We start from the raw sequence: 24,915 nt of genomic DNA on the forward strand, positions 1-24,915 counted from the left end.
CTAAATGCCGCTTCTGTGAACATGTACGAAACTCCCATCCCCCAAATTCAAATCCCAGACATGTCACGAGCATCCTTCGTTAGGATTCCTTCACGGCTTCGACCACGGTTACAACAGCGACTCGCAGGAGGCGCTGAGGGGCAGAGGCAGCGCTTGGGATGAAGTCTGAGGCGCCCTTCCACTCCCTCGTCGGAAGAGGCTTCGGGCCGGCGAGCGGCAGAAGAGCAACGCTCCCAGCCGAGCGGCAGCGCCTTCGCCGCCCGCCTCGCTCTGCCTCCCCGAGCCCCCGCCGGCCCGGCCTCCCAACCCGCTCCCTCGCCCTCCGCCCGCCGGCCTCCGCCATTGGCTGAGCGGCCGCCCCGTCCCAGAATGCACCGCATGGCGCGTCATTGAAGAGAGACCATGATGGCGGCGGCCGCGGCGGCGGGGGGAGCCCCCGAGGTGATCGCCCAGCTGGAGAGCGCGGCCAAAGTGCTGATGGTGAGCGCGCCGGGCAGCGCCGGGGGAGCGGGGCGGCCGAGGGTCTCTGCCGAGAGCGCAGCCCCCGGGGGAGAGATGCCCTCGCCCTGGGGGACTCTCCCTCCAGGCGGCGCCCCTCGTTTCTTTGCGCTCTGCCTGAGTGTACCCTCTGGTAGCCCTGCAGGGGCTCCCTGGCTTTTCCCTCCCAAGCGACGCCCTGGAAACTTTGCGGCAGCCTGGAGCTCCTACCCTCTCTGCTCTCCTAGGCGCTCTTTGCTTGGGCGCGAGCCCCACTGAGCTCGGCGGGCTCTCTTCCAAGGAAGCGTGCATAAGAAGGATCGCGCTGCTAGGCTCGGTTGGCCCCATTTGCCTCCCTTCGTAGCACCCCATTGCTGCCCTCCTTGCAGGTCTGCGAGTTTCGTGCCCCTTTCCCCTCTGGTATAACCTCTGCTCCCGGTGCGACCCTTCTCGCTCCTGCACCCACGTGCTGCTGTCCTTCAGTGCTGCTGAATCCTTCCTCCCACCTTTTGCATCCCCTTTCCTCACAGGTGAAGGTCTTTACTGACACTTGCAAAAAGTATTTTATTAGTACACGCTAATCTGTCTGCTTTACCATCTTTCTTTTTCTTGGCAATTAGTGGATATGAGGAAAGCCTAAGAATGAACAGCAGTGCTTTCCCCCATAATATAGTGTTATGTAGCACAATAGTCAAGTGGTTGGGTTGCGAATCAGCACTCTGCTGGTTGGAATCATAAGCGACGTGGAAACTCCCTGTTGGAGCATATCTGCATCAGCAAACAGTACCCAGTAGCGTAGCATATAGTCTGCGTCCCTACCAAAGCATCTCTCTGAGCGATTTCTTATGACATAGCCCTATAATCTGGCTAGAAAGCCCTCCTGAATAATTCTGGTTTACAGAAAGCGAAGAGTGTGGGAGGTTTCTTGACCTCCTTATGCAGGCTGTTCTGTAAAGTGGGGGCCACCATCAAGCAACCACAGATGCAGGTACCTGTTGATTTTGTCCAACTGCAGAGTGGTACCTGCAGAAGGCCCTGTTCAGATGAGCAAAGCTGCTGTGGTAGAACATAGGGGGGAAAGCAGTTGCACAGATATGCGGGGCCAAGGCTATGAAGGGCTTTGAATGTGATAGGCATGACCTTGAATTGTGCCTGGCAACTGATACAGCAACAGCAACAACATTCAATTTACATACCACCCTTCAGGACAACTTAATGCCCACTCAGAGCAGTTTACAAAGTATGTTATTTTTATCCCCACAACAAAACACCCTGTGAGGTGGGTGGGGCTGAGAGCTCCAGAGAGCTGTGACTGGCCCAAGGTCACCCAGCTGGCTTCAAGTAGAGGAGTGGGGAATCAAACCCAGCTCTCCAGATTAGAGTCCCGCGCTCTTAACCACTACACCAAACTGGCCCTCTGATGGGAAGCCAATGAAGTAACTGCAGAATGAGACTGATATGCATGCTTCATCTAGGCACCACTAGGGAGTTTCAATGTTGCTTAACATGCCATGTAAATTATGTGTTGTTTCAGAAGATTTAATCTCTATGCTCAAATTTATGTTTCTTTTCAAATTTCTGGCTACCATACCCTATTGTATCTATTCAAGGAATATTCTAACTGTTGTTCATTATGATAGTTGATCAGTGAATGTCCAAGCTGTTAATTATATTGTATTTAATGATGATGATGATGATACTAATAATACTGTGAGCTCAGTAGGTGGCCTTGGGTAAGTCACTCTTCTCAGCTCCACTATTCCAGTTGTATTATGGGAATAATAATAGCAGTAACTTTGCTTACCACTCTACGTGGGGCACTCATCTGTCTAGAAAAATAGTATATGAGCACAGTTTTTATTATTATAACAGCATTTTCTATACAAGTGGAAAACTGTGTGTGTTGAATTGGTAATTCCTTGTGAAACAAGGTAGCTGTGGTAGTATTTATTGGTGATGCCAGAACTTGGTGTGTGTGTGTGTGGGGGGGGGGATCTAAAGTGTAGTTGTTGTTTTTGATAGGCTCTTTGGTCTTTTCTATACTATGAATATAACAGGGACAGGACAGCATGAATTTCCTTAAATCCTTTTTAATGGGAAGTGATTTATTTAACTTTATATGCAACGTATATCTGTTTTGTTTTTACCATATGCGCACAAAATAACCTCTTATGCTGTAACATATTAAAGCACTAAAATCTCATTCTTCAAAGCAAGCTTATCAGTGAAAAAGTATCCTGCAAGCAGATACTTTGTAAATATTTCACCAGAATATAAATACAGTTCTTGCATATTCTCATAAAAAGGCCTTGCTTGTTACTCTGTTTTACAAACAGGAAACCTACGGTGCTCTCCTACACCCTTCTAAATCCATTGAAGTTAGTTGACTTAGAATGGTGAGACTTTGCTTAGGGTCTCACTGTAAAGCTGTGAGATTCGCTGGTGCTCTGAATATGCAAGTAGCACTTACAGCTTATCATGTTCCATATCAGGAGCCTTTTCTACAGAAAATCCCCCTGACAGCTGTAGATCATAACATAGCTGCACAAGTGACGCGTGCAATCTGCTGTGTCACTGAAAACATCTGGTAGTGGATTGGATGATATGCTAATTCTATGAGAAAAGACACATAAAATGATAACAGTTTGCTTGGTGTATTTACTCTGCTGAGGGACACTTGCTTGCAGCTCTCCTATTTTGGTCTCTTAGGAACCATATGAGGTAAGAGAGGCTGCCTTGTCCAAAGAGCGATCAGCAAACTTCACAGAAGAGCTGTGATTTGAACCCAGGTACCCCCATGTTCTCTTTTCTACTATACCACATTGGCATGTGAGTGATCTGTAGCAAACTTATGCAAGGAGCTCCATGCTTTACTGGGCTTAATATTTCTGCTTCAGTTAGTGTTGTCCTTTGTACTGCCACCTTGCCTTTCGTTTCTGTAGCTGTAAACCTTTGAATTTCTACTAGATGGCTGGAGTATGTTAGTAGATTGCGGAGGTCTTTTGGCGTCTCCATTTTCTTGTTGCTTGGAAAAGGTGATGCAGCACAAGAGGCTACTGGACTTCACTTTTTGTTCAAGCATATAAATAAAATGCTATTGGTGCATAGTTCCCACTTAAAAGTTGATAGGCGTGTAAGGAGCCAACATGGTGTAGCGGAAGGTTCAAATCCCTGTTTTGCCATCCATGGGTGGGGTGACTTTGGGCTTGCTTGCGGAGCGACCTTGAGCCAGTCACTCTTGTGACGGTAAAATGCCAGAGGGAAGAATGATGTCATAAGCTGCTTTGGGTCCCCGTTGAGAAGAAAAGCAGTATATAAAGCTCTAAACAAAATAAAAAAAATTACTGTCTAGGCTGTCTCGTTCCTGCAGATTATGAATAGTATGGCTAGCTTCCTAGTATACCATATGGATAGCTAAGGAGTAAATAACAGCAAATGCTAGATTAATAACTCTTGTCTGGAGCTATAGTGTGGAAAGGAAAAACTATTGAGCACAGAGACTGGTATGAGGGTGATTTAGCGCACTCTGCATGTATAAACATTTTATTCTAGATAAAAGAACCATGCTTGTCAGCAAAATACAAATCTTTAATTGTCTGTGCAAGACTTGCATGTGGACTGTAAAATATCTGTAGGATTTTGCTGTTCTAGAAATGGAATAAAACTTAAAAGCACAGGTGTTGTGAAGATTTCTCAAACTCTGAACTAAACATATGGCATGCGAACATGAATGTCTTTGACAATAAAGGAGTCCTGGAGGTATGTGGCAGTAAGCTGCTTCCACAATTTACAAACATTGCATTATGTTACAATCAAAATATGCTAGGAGTCATGTACATAAGACTGAAATGGAGATCACTGGGAAAAGGAAGCACCTTCTAGTATAGACTCCAGCCAGCATCTTTGTATAAAAACATATCATGTCTGCTGATAGTAAGAGACCTTATTTAAGGTTGTCAGAATTGTAATGTAGAAATAACAATGTATCATATTATTTTCAAAAGTAGTAAAAAATAAAATTTAAATATTCAGGGAACATACAGAGCAGAGTTATACTGTTGGTGTACTCTCAGAAGTGATGCAAGTACCCCATTCAATTTACTGTTTTTTATGGCTATGTTTAGACTTTCTCATGTTAATATAAAGTTGTGGTATATCTCTTGTGAATTCTACAAGGGATGTAGACTAGAACCTTAAAAACATTGCCACTGGAGTTCTATAAATTCCTGAAGTATGTTTAATTTTAAAGCCTTTTTAAAAAGGCATTCTCAATTGGGGCTAATTCAGGTATTACCCTTTAGAGTGTATTGGAAGTGTAAGAGTTTTGTAGATATTACATCTTTTAAGTGTCATGTACAACCGCTAGCATTCTGAGCTTGCCTTCGGATTCATATATCTCTGGAGCTAATTTTAAGAAATGAATCTGACTACAGATGAGTCTGTGTGACATACTTTTCACAGATACACAGAACTGCAGCTATGAATATGCAAATATTGCCTTAAACCAAATCAGTCTATTGGTTCATCTTTCTGTGCACTTAGTTCAGTTAGAAGCAGCTCACCAAGGTCTTGGTCAGTATCTTTCCCAGCCTTGCCACCTAGGATACTTTAATTAGAGAAGAAGCGGATTGAACCTAGGGTCTTGTATTTGTGTTACGTGTGCTCTGCATGTGAGCTGTGAACCCTTCATAAAGTGAAAACTCTTGATTAGCTGTTGCTGCTGGATTCAAACTAGAGACTGCAGTGACCTGGAAGAGTGCTATGAGGTTTGGCATATGCCACTAAGGTTGCTCTTTAGATATTTTGTTTGAGATACCCAATGGACCATATTGCTTTAAACTGGAAAGCCTTCATAATTCTTCTCTGCTGCCCTTTCATGAGGCAGTGAAAGAATGCTGTTCATTATTTGACAATGGGATATTTTGGGAGAAATAGGTGGATCTTGATCAGGGTGAATTTTCCCCTCTTTGCCAATGTTGTTAAATATGGAGAATGCTACAAGCCGAATCCTTCTGCACAACATCTGTTAATGTTATTAGCAGACCCTTTCCTTGAGCATATTTGCACAAACAGATTACCAATAAGAGCAAGCTGGTCCTGCTATATTTTGGCACAGTGTCCCAACAACTTATTAATACAGAACACTTACAGTGCAATCCTAAGCAGAGTTACTCTAGTCTAAGCCCATTTATTTCAGTGGTCTTAGACTAGAGTAACTCAGGATTGCACTGTTAATAGAGTAATTCAGATACAAGCCTTGTTAATGGAAAAATGCTATTTTTGAAGCAAAGCCTTGTCTTGTGCATGTGGGAGTTAACTTTCACGACTCATGTAGTCAGCTTTAAAACTGACGTTCTGGACAGGGAAGACTTTGAAGTGCATCATATTATGAATGCTTCAGATAAAGGACCCTTTTATCCTGTTAAAACACTTTTGTCTCTAGGGCTTTTATTTATTTTGTCATGACATCAGTAGATACAGTGAAGCAACCCTTAGCTGCAGACCAGAATTTGAGCCCTTAAGTTCATCACGTTTTCTCTGGATGACAGCAGGAAATCTTTGGCTGTATATATGAGTAGAACCTTCTTATTTGCGACATTTTATATTTCTCTTGTACATTTAACAAGAGAAAATATGCTTTCAATGAACTAGCAGAAAGCATTTTTAAAGTTGTTTCCTCTATCCTTGAGCAGGAGTAAGGGTTCAGCCATAATGGCTGCTTTTCTTGAGAGCTTCAAACATTCCTAGCAACCAGTTTACTCACAATTCTGGTTTTTTTCAAGATATTTCCCCCTAAATAATGAGAGACTCCAATTTATGTGTTCAGATGGGCTGAAATTCTGCATTTTGATTTACTGGTAAGCTGGCAAAAAAGGCCCGTGAGAAATGAAATGGCCCATCTTGGGAAACAGACGCTTGAAGATAACTCAAAACAAACACCTGTGAATAAGAGTGCCATTCCTTTTGATGGACCAAGATGGTGAGACATTAATGCCTGTCAAGGTCAGAAAAGCAGGAAACATCAACAATTAGCAACTTAACTGGAAACTAGTTAAATGTGTGTCAGGGCAGGAAAAGAGCAAGATTTCAATCCAGTGGCACCTTAAAGACTAACAAGATTTCCAGGATATATGCTTTTGAGAGTCAAGCTCCCTTACTTTTAATATGCCAGTTTCAAAATTAAGTCTTCAAAAACTTGACTGTATGTAAAATGGCAATGAAGCAAAGTACTACAAAATAAAACCCAAATTGTCTGCATCAAAAGTTTTGTGAAAGGAAGGTACTGTTAAAACCATGGCATAAATAAGCTTAGGCTTGCAACCTTAGCCAGAAAAGTTGTTTGAGAAAAGGATTTAAAAAAAAATACTTTGCACTCAGTTTTTAAAATAGTTCTTAAAACTCTGCATCTCTTCAGAATGCAGAAATATTTAGGAATTATTGTACATTAAGATAGTTAGAATGCAAGAATGATGAATATGAATAGCAAAAGTGATGGTTTTAGGGTAATAAAATCGGGTTTGCATTTGTATAATTCAAAGGAGATTGAGTTACCGTAAATAAACACATGCTTCAATAAACACTATCTGTTGATTTGCATGTGTTTAGGTACGTAAAATAGTTACACCACATCTCTGTTCATATACTGTTGTGCATTATAGAATCTTTTCCTGTGATGTCACAGGTACTTCTAAGTGTAGTTCCATGTGCAAGCTAGTGTACAAATATTGCCTATGATTATTAAATGCATCTCTGTCATCTTTCATGTTTAATAGAATATGAGCATCTGCAAAATAAAACAGTTATTTGATGATCTATGTGCTGCAATTTCCTAGTATTCTAGTAAGTACCAGTACTTCTATCAACAAATAATGGTTTGGGGTTTTAAAAAATATGTTGAAAGGACTGGAACCACCTGTAGGAGGATGGGGTTTTGTTCATCAACCTAATGAGAAATTTGAACAAGCAGATCCCCCGCCCCGCCCCCCCGCAGCCTAATTAGAAGAAGAATGTGTCACAACCAGCTAATGGCAACTCCATCCGTGAGACTCTCCCAGCAAGAGATGAGCAGAGATGGTTTGCCATTGCCTTCCTCTACATTGCAACCCCCTGTCTACCTTGGTGGTCTCCCATCCAAATACTGACTGTGGCCAACCTGTTTAGCTCCCAAGCTCTGACAAACCCGGACAAAGCACAACCACTTTTTTTGATAGAACTTCCTACATTCTGTTCCATTTGACATTACTTGAATGATGAAGAATCTTTACTATCTTTTTTGAAAAACATTATCTGACCATATCCAGTGCCTACACTCTCAAACAAGGGTACATTTAATTTAGCATACAAATTATAAAGGTATTCAAAATATGTCTGTGGTGTCTTTAATAAAAATGAAACAAACACATTTATTGCTCTTTTTAAGTATATAATATGTAGAATATTTTATTATGAGAAGTTGATTGATTATTTGAATTACCGAGGGGGGAGCAACTGTTTTTTATCACTAGGTATTGGAGAGATGGCAAAGGGGATTGACTATAATGATTTAAATTGAGTTTTCCATTTGGTCATTCATATATTACTTAGTTGCTTTAATAATTAAAATATTGATTTGCAACTGAATAGAGCCTTTATATTGTGTAGGATCATACCTTAAAACCTTTGGAGGTGCAGTCATTTGCACTGCAATATTTATGTCTGTTTAGAGATAAGTGTTGTATAGAAAGAACTGTAAGCTGATCCTTGCTTACCTTGTTAAGTCTCTGGCCACTTGAAGAGTTTTGAGAAAGGTTAGTAGTGAGACCCACCACAAAATGTTTGCTATGGTGGATCCTAACCCTCTCCCATATTTTAAACAATGATTTTAATTACATCTTCAGAGTAACCCTTATCCAATTGAAATGAATTGTGATGAACGTAGAAATGTAACATTTGTGGACATTTTGAAGCCGGGTGTGTGTGCTTTTTTAAAGGAATTTAGGGGGAAATTGAAATGTATGCAGTATTTACTTTTCTAGTAATTCTAAACTTATTTTACTGCTTTAACAAATATAAAATTCATCATATATAGCTGTTAATATATACAATGTACTATTTGCCATATTTAAAAAAATTATGAATCCCTCAGTTTTTGACAGCAAACAGAATTGCATGCGTGCGTATGTGTATGTGAGTGAGAGAGTACTGCACCCTGTGGTAGCTTAACACATGTATCTATTTTAATTTTTGCCATCTGAGCAGTATGAAAAACTGTATGTTGAAATTAAAAACAGTTTTTTGTAGTAAATAAAAGTGTTATTTGGACTGGAACACTTTCACAATAGGACTAGTACCATATTTGGACATCTAGTTTATAACATTGTAGATAGTGAATTCTTTTTAATATATTATCAGACATATAATAGCATATTGTTACCCAGGTCATTCACATTTAAACTGTAAACATATTCTTGAAAATATGTTGTATATGTCTAAAGCATACATAGGAAACAAAAGAAAAAAATTCATAGGCCATTTTTCAGTGGAATTCCAAGTTTCCCAATTTTTACATTGGAAGACTTTAAAAAATAATCTTCAGAAAATGATGAATCCCCCCCCTCCAATTTTCTTTTTTCCCTCTAGACCATCACAGCTGGAAGCAGCAGACTTAGTTACCGTCTGCAGATCTTTGAGGGATCAGGAACTCTGACAAAAGAATCTAGACAAATACTGGAAAACTCAAATCTTTGTTCAGTGGCTTTTATTGGGGGCATATGTAAAATATTCTGAATGTGTTAGGAGTAAGGGATGGGATTCCCTGTTTTGGGGAAGCATAAGTTCTCTTTTCTCCTTCCCTGATGGAGGAACTATTACTCAGTGTTAGAGCATCTGCTTGTTGTACAGAAGTTCCCCGGTATCTCCAGTTAAAAGATCTGGCAATAGGTGATGTGAGACCTTGGAAAGCTGCTGCCATTTTGAGTAGTCAGTACTTATTTTGATGGTTCAAGGGTCTGATTCAGTGTAAGGCATCTTCATATGTTAATATCTATAGATGCAAGCTGTGAGTTCAGGTGCCTTGTACATTTTAAGCTGATGCAGCTGCCCAGACTTCATGGGAGGCTGCTGGAACTTAGTTACCCCCATCCCATTGCCACTGCTGAAAGTTAACAAAGAAAATAGAGTATAGGGAGGAGGGAATATGAATGGGGGATCAGGACAGAGTACAGGGGTAACAAAAGAGTATGGGAAGGGTCAGGAAGTGGGATAGCAAGCATAGATTCCATGGTGGCAGTTGCTGCCTCATGGAATGTATTTTTGCCCTTTAATACTGCGGCAGCCTACACACTATTCTTGAAAGTTCATTAAACATTGGGAGCTGAGCAGATTTCAGGGAGTGTGGAGGGGCGGGGGCAGGATTGGCTGAAAGGGGAATTGATCAAAAGTATACACGCCCCTTTCTTGGATACATTAAAGTGTCCTGCCCTTCATGTATGGAGATGTGGATCCAACTCAAAGACAGTTGTGAAACTGATGAATTTCTGTTTGTTTCCATGCATGCAAGAACACCAAGCAAGATCATTTACTTGAAGACTAAGGCTGGGATCCAAAATACAGTGAATCTCATTCTGTGAGCTCAAGCAATATTTAGTCTCGTTCTCAAAACAGTAGTCTCCATGCCATGAGCCTTACTGATTTTGAATATGAGGGAGTTTTAAAATAAAAAATTAGATGCCCTGTGATGGTTTAATGCAAAAATTAAATCAAGAATTCAACTGAGCTGGTGCAAACTCCCTGTATTAACCTTATTTGACTTGTCAGGGCTCGCCACTGCCACTGTGCGGGGCGCCAGAGTGCCTGGCTCTGCCTCCAGGGGGGTGTCAGAGATACTGCAGGACCCTGCTCTGTGGAAGGAGGAGCAATATACCTCACCCTGACTCCCTCTCGGTTCACTCGCTGTCCCGCTCAACCTGATCCAGCCCTTGCTCTTACTTCCCTCCTCCTCCTCCTCCTCCTCCATCAACCTTCCTCCTTGCATCCTCATACTCTCTTGTTTACAACCACTCCTCCTCTACTCCATCACTCCTACACAACCCACCACCAACTCTCTCCTGAGCCAGCTTTTATAGGGTTTTCTCCAATTTCCCCCACCCTTTCTTCCAGGCTCCTTCCCTCTCCTGATGCTGCCCAGCTGTGCCTGCCCTCAGGTGTTCTTCCCCTATCATTAGCTTATCCTGACATCCCTGGCCTCTCTTGCAGGGTGGGGCTGAATGTATCCCAGCTGGGGCTTCCCTCAGGTGTGCCTCCTTTCCCTCGTCCCTTCTCCCTCAGTCTTTCCTGCAGGACAGGGCTGGCAGGGCCCTTCCAGGTGATGTGGTGCAGCCTCCTCTGTCTTTGCTCACGAGGAGCTGGGCCGGTCTCCTGGAGTTCAGTCAACCCCCTTTGGTGGCTGGGGTTGCTGGTTTCTCCTAGGGCTTGGGCATGGGCTTCCAGTACCCCTAACCCCTCGTTGGCACCTTGGACTGGTGTGTGTGCCTCTTGCCCTTGGGGGTGGGGTTGGGCGGCATGCCCCTGGCTGGTCTTCCCCTCTGGCTCCCTTTTCCTTTCCCTTGCTGTTGTCTGGAGCTGCACCCCCTCCCTGGGGCTTCCTGCGCCTGCCACTGGCATGCCATCGGCTTTCAGGTAAGGGGGCTGTGGCAAGTCCGGGGTGCTTGGGGTGCTCAACCCCGGACAAGACTTAGTAAACCTTTGGATGCCTGAAAGGCTCAGGCTAGCAGATCTTGCTAGCTCTTGGAAGCTAAGTAGGGTAGACGCTGGTTAATACTTGAATGGGAGACCTCCAAGGTCACTATGCAGGGGTAAACAATGGCAAACCACCTCTATGCAGCTCTTGCTTTGAAAACCATATGGGGTCGTTGTAAGCTGGCTATGACTTACAGCACTTTATACACACACACCTTTCTTTGGGTACCTTGTCCAAGTGCACAAACTTTCCTAGAACCAGAAACAGATGCATTCTGATTATAGAGTATTGATAAGTTTATTGGTTTCAGAATAAATTCATAAGCTTGATTGTTTCAAATTAGGTATAGATCCTCAAACGTTTATTCACAGACCCAGACATGAAGTCTAATTTTCCACACAGTTGCCTCTTAGGCTAGAATGAATAAACAGACTCAGTCACAAAGACTTATTTCCCTTGGTTCTTCATGAAGAGAATAAACCCTCCCCTCACCCACACAGACACAGATTCACTCAGGCTTTTCTACACAGACTTGCTGAACCTGACAGGACTCTCTGGCAGACTTAACTCAACTGAACACTTTCCTTCAGCTCTCTGACTAAAAACCACAGTTCACTACTTAGTTTTCACACTGAGGGAAAAATACCAGTTAGATTGATCTGAGCAAACAGCTTAGTTAAAATAGGCACCCACTAGTCAGAAAAGGATTTAATCAACTCAGGAGGGATCAGGTCCTCACCAGAGGACTTAACCAGAGGCCTCCTGTCGCAATGTCTGAAATAAGAAGCAGACCTAGAAGTGGTGTCTGCTCCACTGCCTCATTCTTCAGAATGGGGGAGGGGGCTTCTGAATACCTGGCTGTAGTGAGCATGCCAGTCTTTTGCAGGGATCTGAGCTTACAATAAAGGGGGTGGGTGAGATCTGCCTAAACTGAAGGAAACGAGTTCCAAAACTGAGACTCCCTCTTTTTTGGGCTGCTAGGCTGAGTTTGTATCATTGCAGTTTAGCAAAGTCAAGCTTCCTCTGCCTAAGGAGCTTCTTATAAACTGACTTTAAAGAGATGCTTTGACTGATGATACGGTGATGAATCTGTCGAGCGTAGTGTACTAGCTCTTTCCTGGCTGTTCTGCTTTCCTGATCAAACCACCCTCTGCCCAGATGAGTTACAATTTTAGGGGGTCTGTTGATAGAGAACACAGGTTTGAGGAGCTGGGTTGTGCCTTCAAAACATTTGATGGCATCAGAGCTGTCCTGCATTAATTCTTGACAAAGAGATGTAATACATAATTATGGATTAAAAATATGGTACAAGCACTGTATAGCAATTTTGCAGTTAGCTGTTTGGCATACATTTCATGTTGTTAGATATCAGCTGCTATGAGCTCAAGCCTCTTGTGCTTCTACTATAGCATTGGTCTATGTTCACCAACCAAGCATATATCATTCTTCTTTCTAGCCTTAGCCTTTTGAATAATGGGCTCAGGCCAGAGGGGAGCCTTATAGAACACCATGCTCAGTCTTCTCTGTTCTTTTATTTACTTCATTTATACCCTGTCATTCTCCCCATTGGGGACCCAAAGCAGCACACATCGTTCTGTTCTTCTCTACTGAGAGTATGCGACTGGCCCAAGTTTCCATGACAGGGTGATGATTCGAACCTGGCTGTCCCAGAGCCTCATCCAGTACTGACCACTATACAAGAAGGGTGGGCTATGGAGACTATGCATGTGTCTTTGTCTTCATGGAATAATTCCACAGAGGAAAGTGGAAGAGGAGAGTGAGCAAAGTAGGAGGTAAGAGGCAACTCTTTAAAAAGGCTGAAATATAGTATATTTATTTTCAGAATGTTCTGTAAAGCAGCAAAACATTTAGACATATTGTAATTAAGAAGTTTGAGTAAGTTAATAATAATAACAACAACATTTGATTTATATACTATCCTTCAGGACAGCTTAATGCCCACTCAGAGCAGTTTACAAAGTATGTTATTATTATCTCCACAACAAAACACCCTGTGAGGTAGGTGGGACTGAGAGAGCTCCTAGAAGCTGTAACTGACCCAAGGTCACTCAGCTGGCTTCACGTGGAGGAGTGGGGAATCAAACCCGGTTCTCCAGATTAGAGTCCCACACTCTTAACCACTACACCAAACTGGCTTATCACTTGCAATAGGCTAACTTACACATTACACTAGAGGGCAGTATATCACTGCTGATATCCTGCTCCTAAATGTTTGCAAATTAGTATCTCTAGACTTCAGCTTCTCAGGATTGCCATAGCTCAGGAAAAAAACTTGAATTCATTTTTAGATACCCTGACTTGTCCTAGGAAGTATGCTTTGACTAGCTTTGGTTTATCACATTTTCACGCCTTGCAGAATGTGTCTTGAGTGTTGTAAAATTTAGCTGCGGCTGTTTGCTGCAGGCAAGGACCAGCTTACATATGACAGCCATGGCAAAGTGGCATCTTGGGGCCTGAATCCAGCAATTTTGATTTGGCTCCTATCAGCATGAGGCTGTCATATTGTTGTAAAGAAAATAATTTTGCTGAGGGAGAGGGAGAATTGCATTTTAATGTTACATCTAGTTTTATGTTTCATAACCTCTGCCCTGGCCATAACCAGGTTCGTAGGTCCTGTAAACCAACCCCCCTGAATGTATACCTTGCAGTGTTCCTTTGCTTAAGTACTGATATTTTAAAATTAGTTGCCACATTTTTCAGCGAACTCAGTCACTTGATGAGCACCATGTGGGTTGAACTTTGTTCTGGGTGAAGATACTAAGTTGTTTGCGTTCATTGTGGCTTTAAAAACAGTTGAATTTGTTTTATTTTATTGAAGGTTTTGGGGAGGGGGGCAATAGGACCTGGCTGCTACCAGCAGTAAGCCCAATACATACCTTGAAAGGAAACGGAGACGTGTCTGCTTGTTTTTCTGCCCAGTGGGGATCCAAAGTGGCTTATTACATCGTTCTCCCCTATTCAACTTCATCTTCAAAACAGCAACCTTGTGAGATAGGTTAGACTGAAGGACCCAGCAAGCTTCCACAGTAGAGGAGGCATCTGAACCCCATTATCCCAGATTTTAGTGTGACTCTGTAGCCACTGTGCCAGATTTGTGCATGGAGCAATGTGGCCTAGATGCCAATGTGCCTTAACGCTTTTGAAACTTTCCCCGTAGATTACATTGACTTTACTACAAAACCTGATCAAAATGGGGTTGGGGTGTATTGCAAAATTCTTTTCTGATCCTCAGACTATTTTGTAAAATGAGCCTCAAAATAGAAAGCTTATCTTCCTTGTTATGTATACATTAGATCTGTGCTGTTAATGTGTCCAAGTGTTCATATAACAAAGTATTGCAAGATAAGGCTGAAGTTTGAATTTCCGTTTCTCAGAAGATATCTCCACGGAATTTTCAGACTGCCTTTTCAGCTACCCGAGATGAAAAATCTGCTTGGGAGTAGGTACATACATGTTTTATGGGACATCATGAGCTTTGAGACAAAACTTTTCCAACAGATGTCTTATTGGTGGCATGGCTGATTAAGATCTGAATGACTGAGTGCTGGTGTGGTGTAGTGACCGACTCTGAACTGTTAACAGGGAAATCCCTTAATTAGGAATAACCCTACCGGCCTCCTTGATAAGGCTACTATGTGGAATGCTGCTGTAAAGTGCTTTGAACACTTCAGGTGTGATACATAAACACTAAGTACCACTGTAACTGTTAACCTTTGCCACCATATTTTTGGATTGGGAAAGATTTTTCCCAGTGCTCAAATTTGCAGTGACATTGGCGTCTCAAGAGGTATGCCCCATAAGCATCTTTTGGCAGTGTGCCTGCTCTTTCCTCTTTGGTTCAATTCAATAGGCTGGTTGGACTGGGGTAGATGGATGGGCTAGCCTTGTGGCAGTAGGTGTGACTAGTAGGTTCTCTTTTGGCTCCTTCCTGCTAATGCTGATTAAAGAATTTGCTGTCATTTTCAACTATTCTAAAGGATATAAGTAGTATGTCATCATTTAAAAGGAGGGAAACGATTGCAGTAGTTACCTTCCTATATGTGAGAATAAGTGCTCGTGGTAATTTATATACAATTTCCAACAGAAATGTCACTTTTCTAGATTCCATCATTAAAAGACATGTTCATTTCTCCTCTTAGGCACCACCTTCCATGGTCAATAATGAACAACGTCAGCATGCTGAACACATATTCTTATCATTTAGAAAATCAAAATCGCCATTTGCTGTTTGCAAGCATATTTTAGGTAAGTCCTAAAGTGTATTTTTAAATACTTGACCTATAATTAAGGCAGGTGGTGCAGCCCATTAAGGCATGTGACTTACCCCGAGGGCTGGGCATGCTAAGTCCTGCTCACCAGTTGGATGGCTTTTCCAACTTTGGCTTCAGAGGTCAAAAAGCTAATGATTCTCAAAAGTAAAAACTTGGGGTTTAAGGGCTCAGTTTCCTGTCACTGGCGTGCAGGTCAACTGACCTGCCATACTGTCAGCTGACTGCCTGTCCTTTGACCATGGCCAAGTATTGTCAGATATTCCCTGAAGCTGAGTTGCAGCTTTCATTTTGTGTTTTGTATTGGTGTTTGCCAGGGTTACGAGTGACAGCAGCTTGCCCCCTTAGCACTGCCAAACATAGGGATAAATCTAGCAACATAGGAAAGCATCCACGTACTCGAACAGTGACCATCTCTGAAAAGAATTGGTTTGTTGCCTACATAACACAATTGTCTTTGAAAAACTCACTTTAGTTTTTTAATACCTGCCGATTCTCTCTCCCTCTCTTTCCCCCTCCCTCTCTCCCCCTCCCTCTCTCTCTCTCTCTCTCTCTCTCTTTCACAAAATGGAGACTCAAGGTGCTTCACATAGTTCTTTTCACCTCTATTTTATCCCCACGACCTGGTTAGGTAGGTTAGGCTGAGTGTATATATTGTGTATATAAGCTGAGTGTATATAAGCTGTCATGGCAGAAGAGGGATTCAAATCCTAGTCTGACACTCTTAACTGCTATGCCACACTATTTTAATTTCATTTTTAAAAATAAAGAAACCACACCTTTGATTAATATTTAATGGGTAAATTGACCAAATCTTTTTTGACTGGTGGAATGTTTACTTTTACACTGGCCCCGCTACCCTGCCATGTATAATAAGTGGAAGTCCAGATCAGTGAAAACTTTCTGCATGAACCTGCTGTGCTGTACTATTTTATTATTAATTGGTTGCTGTCAGGTATATAGTTTATGGTCTTTATTGAATGTAGAGGCTAACTAAATGGTTTAATATTCATAAATAGCCAGTATATGTTGGGAGGAGAGGATGAGTGAAATAGAATTCATTGGTGCTGGAGGAGAGACATAATGTGCATGGTATATGTCAATGGTGTCTCTTGCCTTGAACAACTATTTTTCCTACATTTGCTGGCCACAAGTGACTGCAGACATCAGAGGTGGAGCCCCTGCCCCCTTCTCCAAAACTCTGTGATTGGAACAGGAGAATATTTTTGACTCCTGCCAACGGCTTCTTGATTTAGTAGACTGGGTGTAACCTAAATGTTTTGGGAGTAATTCTTTGACTTATTTATTTTCTGGTTCGACTGTTTTTATTTTGGTATATTTGTGTGGAGAATGTCTCTCAGGTGAATTGTTATAAATTATGGACATAATTTTGGGTTTCTTCAACAGAAACGAGTAAAGTAGACTATGTCCTTTTTCAAGCCGCCACAGCGATTATGGAAGCAGTTGTACGAGAATGGATTCTGTTGGAGAAAAGTAGCATTGAGTCACTACGAACATTCCTTTTAACATATGTCTTACAAAGGCCTAAGTAAGTACACTTTTTTCAAAATATTTGTAAGGGTGCTCTAATAATGTTTTTCACTTCTATATTCAAATGGAAACTATTTTAATAATAGACTTCTGTTTCATAGATGCAAATAAATGGTGGATTTTTTTAATATGAACTTTCTCATAAGGCTTATCAGGTTTTCTAAATCTTTTTACTTTTTCCTACCCCATCTTTCTTTTTTCCAATGGGAAACAAGTTCAAAGTGGCCAACAGATGGGTCAGAGTTGGGCAGAGGAAGGGACATAACTCTCCTCCACTCTCCTGCAGAATGGCTGGCCTCCAGTGGAAGGTCTGTGGGACTGAGGAATATTTAAAAAAAAAACCTGTGCAAAACAGAGAACTGGCAGAACATACTAAAGAACAGAGAAAAGAACTTGGAGGGAACTGCTTGAGTGGCTTGTCCGCAACTAGCTTTCCAAAAAAAGTTTTTAAAAATTCAGTGAGCAGAACTCCATGTATCTAATCTCTCTGCTCATATTTGATTATAGCTGTTGCAGTTTCCTCACCTTATTTTCAAGTTCCAACTGCAACTTGTGTGCATTTTTAAAAAATACCAAGTTCTAAAATTTATTTTCCTCCCTTTATACAAAAATTGTAAAGCAGACAAGCTTATTTTTTGGTATTCTGAGACGGGGCAGTCTAGCTTCATGGGTAAAAAATTAAATGGTTTGTGACCTCTACTTGCATCACTACAGCTAAAAGAGTTCAGTAGGATCATGCAGCTTATTTACTTATTTATTTACTTACTTATTTATGTCATTTATAGCCCACCTTTCTCACTGAGACTCAAGATGGATTACATAGTGTGAGATTAGTACAGTCATTTTCAAAGACATTTCAGTAAACAATGCAATAAGGTATATAAATGTGAATTTGCGAAGCCATAACATCAGCAGAAATCTGATACAACTTATTAAACAACATAGAGCTACTCATACTTAAAGCAAGAGATAGTACAGAGTAATGAAGTCTATGGTCCTTCTCTCTTTAGTGAAGCATTTTTGAGACCACCTCCTTACTGTACAGCCCTCCTATCTGAGTAAAAAAGCCCTCTTGAATAATTGCTTTGCATTGTTTAAGAAAAGCCAGGAGAGTGGAGGGCTTTCCTGACCTCTTCAGGTAGGCCGTTCCATAAGGTGGGTGCGACCATGAAAAAAGCTGTTGATTTTGTCCATGTGAAAGGTTGCACCTGCAGGAGGCTTAGTTGATAGGAAAACAGAAGAGCAAGATACTGGTCAGGGAGATTGGGGTCAGAATCAGGGAGCTCTGACTCTCAAATGCTCATACCTTGGAAGTCTAGTTGGTCTTTAAGGTGCTATGGGACATGAATCTTGCTGTTCTACCACAGACCAGCACAACTATTCACCTGGAACTATCTTCAGGGAAACAGAAGAGATTCAAGAAAACATTAGAGCAAGTCCTATTGATCTGAACAGAACTCACTTCCAAGCAAGTGATTTTAGGATTACAGTTTAAATGAGTACTTTATGATGCATAGGTGCCTAAGCATCTCTGAGTTTATTAGAGAAAACAAACATCCTTTGTCTCTGATTTTACAGAGAATCCATGTTTTGAACCGGAGAGTATCATACAGCCATTGAAATTCATAGTTAACAAATTCTTCAAAATTATTGTAACCTGTTGAATCATAAAATTTGGAAGCCTGCTAAGGAGAAAATAACAAAAATATAACAAGTTAGCAATTCCAAATATGTGAAAATGAGGAGTAGGGAAGGAAAACAGAGGAAATATTTTGCACACAATACAATGTAATATTCTATAGCAACTAAGATGCAGCCCAATCCTGTGCATGTTTACTTGGAAGTAAATCCCAATGTATTCCATAGGACTTGTTCTCTAGTAAGCATGCATTGCATCCCATCTTTAATCTCTCTGAACACTTACATAAAACTGTAGATTAAATTCTGTTCTTTGTATGGCCATTTATGTGGATTGTATGATGATGATGATGATGATCCCTACCTTTTCCCCCAGTTGGGTTCTGTGCATTGAAGTATGCTTTTAACTACAAAAACTTGTGCCATAATAAATTTGATAGATTTGAATATGCCACAACTTTATTCAGGTCATGTCAACTCTTATTGTATGTAGCCATAAGCCATTACAATAGAACATGAATGCTTCTTGGCAGTGGCAGGAAAGATTAACAGATATGTTTTACAATAAAAAATTAGACACGAGGATAGTCTATTCAATTGACAGCTATCTAATTCCGCCCAGTAGACCCTTTGTTCTCTTATGATTATTCCTCTAGAATATGTAGTCATTTTGTGTCTATTAACATCATATTTTCATTAATTGTGCTCATGGAAGATACAGCCAACATATTTGACTAATACTAAAACAATACTGAAGGCAAACAACCTCTATAGGTTGTCTGTGCTACTTAGATAAGTCACCAGGTTTGTAGATATAGGAACATCCTAGAACTTTTGAAGGGCTTGAACATATAGCCACTTTTAAAATGCGCTCACACAACATTAATCTATCAAGATCAAGCGGTTTGTCAGTATAATGGTCTAAGAGTGCAAAGATAACCAGTTGTTGGCTTATATCTAGTTCATGACCTTCTGCATTTGATTTCTTCAAACCTCACCCTGTCTCAGGCTGGGAGTGACACAGAAGTCCCAGGAACTGGTTTTGGTTCAGGCAGTTTTGCTTCTCCAGGCAACACTGTGGCAGCTTCATTTCATTCCTTGAGATGTGTCTGCCAGATTTTTCAGCCTGAAGGAGAACTTCCCCCCTCAAGTAACAGTGATGCATGGAACAGGGGGTCAGGCTTCAACTTCTTCAAATGGTGGCCTCAAACCCCCATTTGAAGAAGTTGGCTATCATGTAATGGGGTAAAAGAAATCTCTTTTAAATATCTTTCCCACTGTATTTGGATCGGCTCCAGCTGAAACCTTCATCTTCCTCTTTTTGGCTGCTTAGCTGCCATAGTTGAGATCACTCCTAGATTTAAACCTAAGAGAACCTTCTCCTGGAATATCTTTATGATCTTGTGTATAATTTATAACCATATATTTGTACTAATGGAAGCCACTTTGGGAGACAGTTTTTGGAAAGCAAAAGTGCCAAATAAATATTCTGATAGCATGTTAAAATTGCTACATAAAGTTCAAGGTGGTGGCTGACACACATTCAGCTAAGATGCTGAATTCTTGCAAATGGAGTTGACCTTGTCTGCTTCCATGACTCCAACAATGGTAAAATTCAGTATTTTACATACGTGCCTTGAATTTTGTAGATATGTCTGTAAACCATAAATGAAGAGGAAGAAGATGTAAATTCAGGCTATCTGGCTCAGTATTGATACTAAAGATTTATATTTTGAATTGTTATATGCAGCCTCCAGAAGTATGTACGGGAACAGATATTATTAGCAGTAGCAGTTATAGTGAAACGAGGATCATTAGACAAATCAATTGAATGCAAGAGCATTTTTCATGAAGTCAGCCAGTTGATAAGCAGCGGTAACCCCACTGTGGTAAGTGCTTACAATTTTAAATGTACTTTAATTTAATTGCAGAAACTTGTCCACACAAACTTAGATTCCCAAAGCTTCAGTTATGATTACAGAAAAATGCTGCTTCTAGAAAACTTTTGCATATGAAAAATGAATAGGTAACTGTTTAAAGTGCATTTAGCAATCCTGGCACAGTAACTAGGTAAATCTTCATGGCATCAAGTTAAATTTGTATATTGTGTAAAATCTTGGGCTCGATTTGGCATTAAAATGCAAAGATAATGATTTTTTTAAAATGATCTTTGTGCTTCATTATATCTATCCCCAGTCAAATTAAATGCAATGACTTTATCTAAATGTAAGGATAGGAGAACTGAACTTGTTTGAATCTCCACAGTTTCACATCAAAGTGGTTTTTTCCTTAGCTGGCAGTGATTCCCTCGCACCCGGTTCAGTTTACATCTGTCCCTTGCTGTGCCCTGTCTATGATTCAGCTGTTGGAATTGTCTGAGGAAAGACCTTTTCCATTCCCCCGGGGAAGTGGTGTGGTTGGGAAGAAGGGGTGTGAGCAGCCACAGAACTGAAAACGGCAATACAAATTTTACTCATGTTACATTCTTCGAATCAGATGAGGAAATATCCTCCACCCTCTCATGAAGCTCTAAATAGATTTACAGCACCTTATTTCCACGTCTGCATTTAGTTCAATTCCATATACCGAGCCAGAAGATGAAGTTTAAAAGATTCCATTGTATAGAATGTGAAAACATTAGTAGTTGCCATTGATAAATTTGAAATGCTTATCTTCAGCGAAAGTTTGCCCAGAGATGAGACTTTTTAATTCTCCAGATGGTGAGTGGGAACTACAGGTACTTTGTGCTTGTAAAAAATCGTATTGGGATAGTGAGAGTAATGCAATCGATATCGTAAAACTACAGAAAGTAGAAATTTTTAAAACTTCCTTGCCCAGAGGGAGCAATGTTAAGTGTATTTGAATCCAGATTCCCAGTTTATCAGAAATGGTGTTCTGTCTAAATGATGAACCGTTTCACGCTGATAGATTCCACATGATTATATTTTGCTGGTGTATGCATTTTCTTAAGTTAAATGTGTTTTCCGGCAGAAAGCCAGTTGAGTCTTCCAGACCTATGAAGTTGCTCAAGGCAGCTGTTTATACCTTTCCTGCAACTTTCCTACTGCTTCCTGTTTGGCTGAAAGAAAATAAGAGCCCTGATCTTCCACCCTCTCCTACCTCTCAACAGCTTAATTCTGTTTGCCCACCCCAGCTTTCATACTTGATGTATTCTTCCAGAATTCTGGTTACATGTATCTGCTGACCTGTGCCAGAATTCCTTTACCAACACATAATTAGCATGATTGGGGCCCACGACTCTTGTCCTGCATCATCTTTTGCCAGGGGAGTTTGGTTGCCAGCCCTCTGAACATGCTTGCTGTTCACTCCACTGGTCTCTCTGGCATGGTGCCACCTGTCTTTGGCCTGCATAAGGGGGTTACTGTGACCCCCATATGCAGGCCATTCCTGAGAACACCAGTAATTGTGCCCCAGGCGGTTCCTGTGCCCAGTAGGTGCTTTTAAGGGCTTGGTAGGGGTTCACCACAGGGGGAATGAGCAGCACCTGGAAAGGGGCGGAGTCAGATAAAGTTGAAGGGGTGGAAAGCCTGAAGGCACACTGGAATCGAAGACTGCGTAAGGAGGGGACAGACGAGAGAGAAGGCGAGGACTGAATTGGGAATCGCTGTCAGCTCTTGGTTTGCTGGAGCTTTGGTCCCTGTAGAGTCCCCAACCCTAGACCCTCCAAATAAGAGTCCTAGCACCTACTGATCCCAGAGACAGAGCTGAGGTCTGGGCTGTCACTATACAAAAGCAAGGTAAAGGGGGGGAAATAGCTATTTAGTATCCACATGTTTGCTGGGATAGAGACTTAAAGAACAGATGTCACATTTAGTCGAGTTCAAGAGCATATTGTAAGATCAAAGGGAAGAAGCCCAAATGGCCCTTTTTGATTGCACAGACCTTGGACTTGTGCAGAGGAAAAAGAACATTAAAATTATGATTATTCTTTTCAGGTTGTTGAAAAATGTTTATTGCTTTGTAAACAGTCAGGGGCATAGGTGTATGTGGGTGTGTGAGAGATTCTACTTACCAGTTATTAATTTTTTTCCTTTCTTTGCCTGGGCTAATTTGTGATATTTTCCATTCTTCGAGAAAATGTTGTGTGTATATCCTCTCTTCTTTCCCTTCTAACTTCCCCAGATATTAGAATAATAACTTACTATCTTCATTGCATAAAATCATTGGAAATAATTTTATGGATGTTCTTGCTTGCCACACTTCATACTGAAGGTGATTATAATACAAACATGATGCAAAGTTAACTACCTTTTCCGCTCTGGCTATTTTTATTACACTATAGATCCTATGGTGTGATTGTGAGGGATGCAAATGAGACCCTCACAGCCACATAAAGTAATTAAAGTGCTTTACCCTCCCATCCAAATTGGTCACAATCCATGAAAATCTGTCCATATTCTTATAAAAGTATTGTGGAAGGAACTTAGGATATTACCTGTCTTGCCTGTTTCATGTTTTCCATCTTTCAGTGGACATAAAACTACTTAGGGAATCTTTTTATGGGGTGGGGGAAAGAGATGATTGGATCAGCAGTAGTGGATAACAGCTGATCAGGTTCCAGATTTGTATCCTGCAAGAACTGCCAAACAAAAGAGCACTCTATTTTGGGATTGTTCCATTCTTCAGCAAAGACCCAAACTGCTGCCGATAGTCATGATCACTGATAGCAGTCATGAGCACTGATAGCAATCCTCTATATTCTGGTGACATCTCTGTTCTCCCTCCCCTTTTGCAGTTTTATTTTTTTTAATATACGTTAGGCTGAATGTTCAGTGTCCCCAGTAAAGGTGGTGTTCTCCATGAGAAAAAGCTTCCGGGAACACTTCTGTGCAATGCGCACACTGCATACAAAATCATACAACTGTGAAATGTAGAATATCTTGCAATTTGAAGGCCATCATTCTCTTCCTTACAAGTGAAAGTGTGATTCATTTTTTTTCTTGCCACTCCTCAAAATTTGATCAGGCTTCCATGGGCCAAATAAAATTACCTCGGGAGCCAGATCTAACTCCTGAGATAATTGACCACTTCTGATCTAGATCTTTAAATAGGCAGGTAGACACTTGTTTGTGAACTGCAAAGTCTATTTTAAACACAAGGACTCTTTAAAAGCCATTAACATTTATGAGACGGAATGGTGATAGGCTGCATACACAACCAAAAGCACCCACTATGGGAGAGCCTTAATGAAATGGACCTTATTTCTTGTATCTTTTTGTGCTGCTTCCTGGATGACTGACAAAGCTATTGGTAAAAAGCCCATGACTAATTTTAGCCAGCTCAATTCATCGTTTCCACCACTGATTCCAAGATGTTGAAAAAATGAATGTGGGATAGACTCCTTTAACCACAAATGCTTGTAGTTCCTTGGCACTGGATCTTGGTACTGAATATGCTTTCTGCTTTGGCTATTTGGAGGATTTCCTTTTCTGAGACCTAGAGCACAGCTACATCCCTCACATTAATTCATAAAAATAGTCCGTTCAAGAAGTGTTACACGAGCTGTGTGCTCTTGACTTCTGGTAGATCTCTCCCTAGAGAGGGAGTGTGGAAAGCATGAAAATGGGTTTGAAGTTGGCCTCGGTAAAGCACTGTTAAAATTAAAGCTAAAAGTTTTGTACTAGTTCTTGTATGTCTACACTGTGGCCACTTTTAACGTCACAATGATCTGCAGTAAGGGAAATCAAGCCTTATCAGGCAGGGGTAATCTCATTTCTTGTATCTAGAATGAAATCCCTGGCCCCAGGGAGGCTCGTTTGGCCTCAACCAGGGCCAGGGCTTTTTTGATCCTGGCCCCAACCTGGTGGAACTCTCTGTCTGAAGACACTTGGGCTCACCAAGATCCGGTATCATTTCGACGGGCCTGCAAGATGGAGATGTTCTGCCAGGCATATGGTTGAGGCCAGTATTAGGACCATCATTGAGCCTCCTGTCACCTTCTCCTATCCAATGACATCCCGTCCGTCCGGGTATCTCCCTCTTTGTATTTGAGGGCAGGAATGTGCGATAGGCCATCTGAGTTACAATTTTATGATATGATTTTAATTGTAATTATGTATTTTATGAATGTTGAACCCCATCCTGAGCCCACTTGCGGGGAGGGAGGGCTAAATACCAAATAAAGTAAAGTAAGTCAATAAATGGCATAGGTGACTCTTAAGAAACGGTTAAGCACATATTATTCAAAATCAGGACTTATCATGAGAAGAGCCCTTATGGAGC

At 41.3% G+C, this 24,915-nt stretch overlaps 1 protein-coding gene across 1 annotated transcript in view; it reads left to right on the forward strand.

The window, feature by feature from the left end:
- Nucleotides 1-402: 402 nt before the first annotated feature.
- XPO4 (exportin 4) overlaps nt 403-24,915 on the forward strand; it is a 72,566-nt gene continuing 48,053 nt past the window's right edge. Inside the window, exons 1-4 of the mRNA XM_054974129.1 lie at nt 403-480; nt 15,355-15,460; nt 16,891-17,032; nt 20,423-20,561. Of these exons, the coding sequence (XP_054830104.1) occupies nt 403-480; nt 15,355-15,460; nt 16,891-17,032; nt 20,423-20,561 (465 nt within the window). The remainder of the gene's footprint in view (nt 481-15,354; nt 15,461-16,890; nt 17,033-20,422; nt 20,562-24,915) is intronic.

This window comes from Eublepharis macularius, chromosome 3, assembly GCF_028583425.1.
Source record: "Eublepharis macularius isolate TG4126 chromosome 3, MPM_Emac_v1.0, whole genome shotgun sequence".
NCBI classification, from domain to species: domain Eukaryota; kingdom Metazoa; phylum Chordata; class Lepidosauria; order Squamata; family Eublepharidae; genus Eublepharis; species Eublepharis macularius.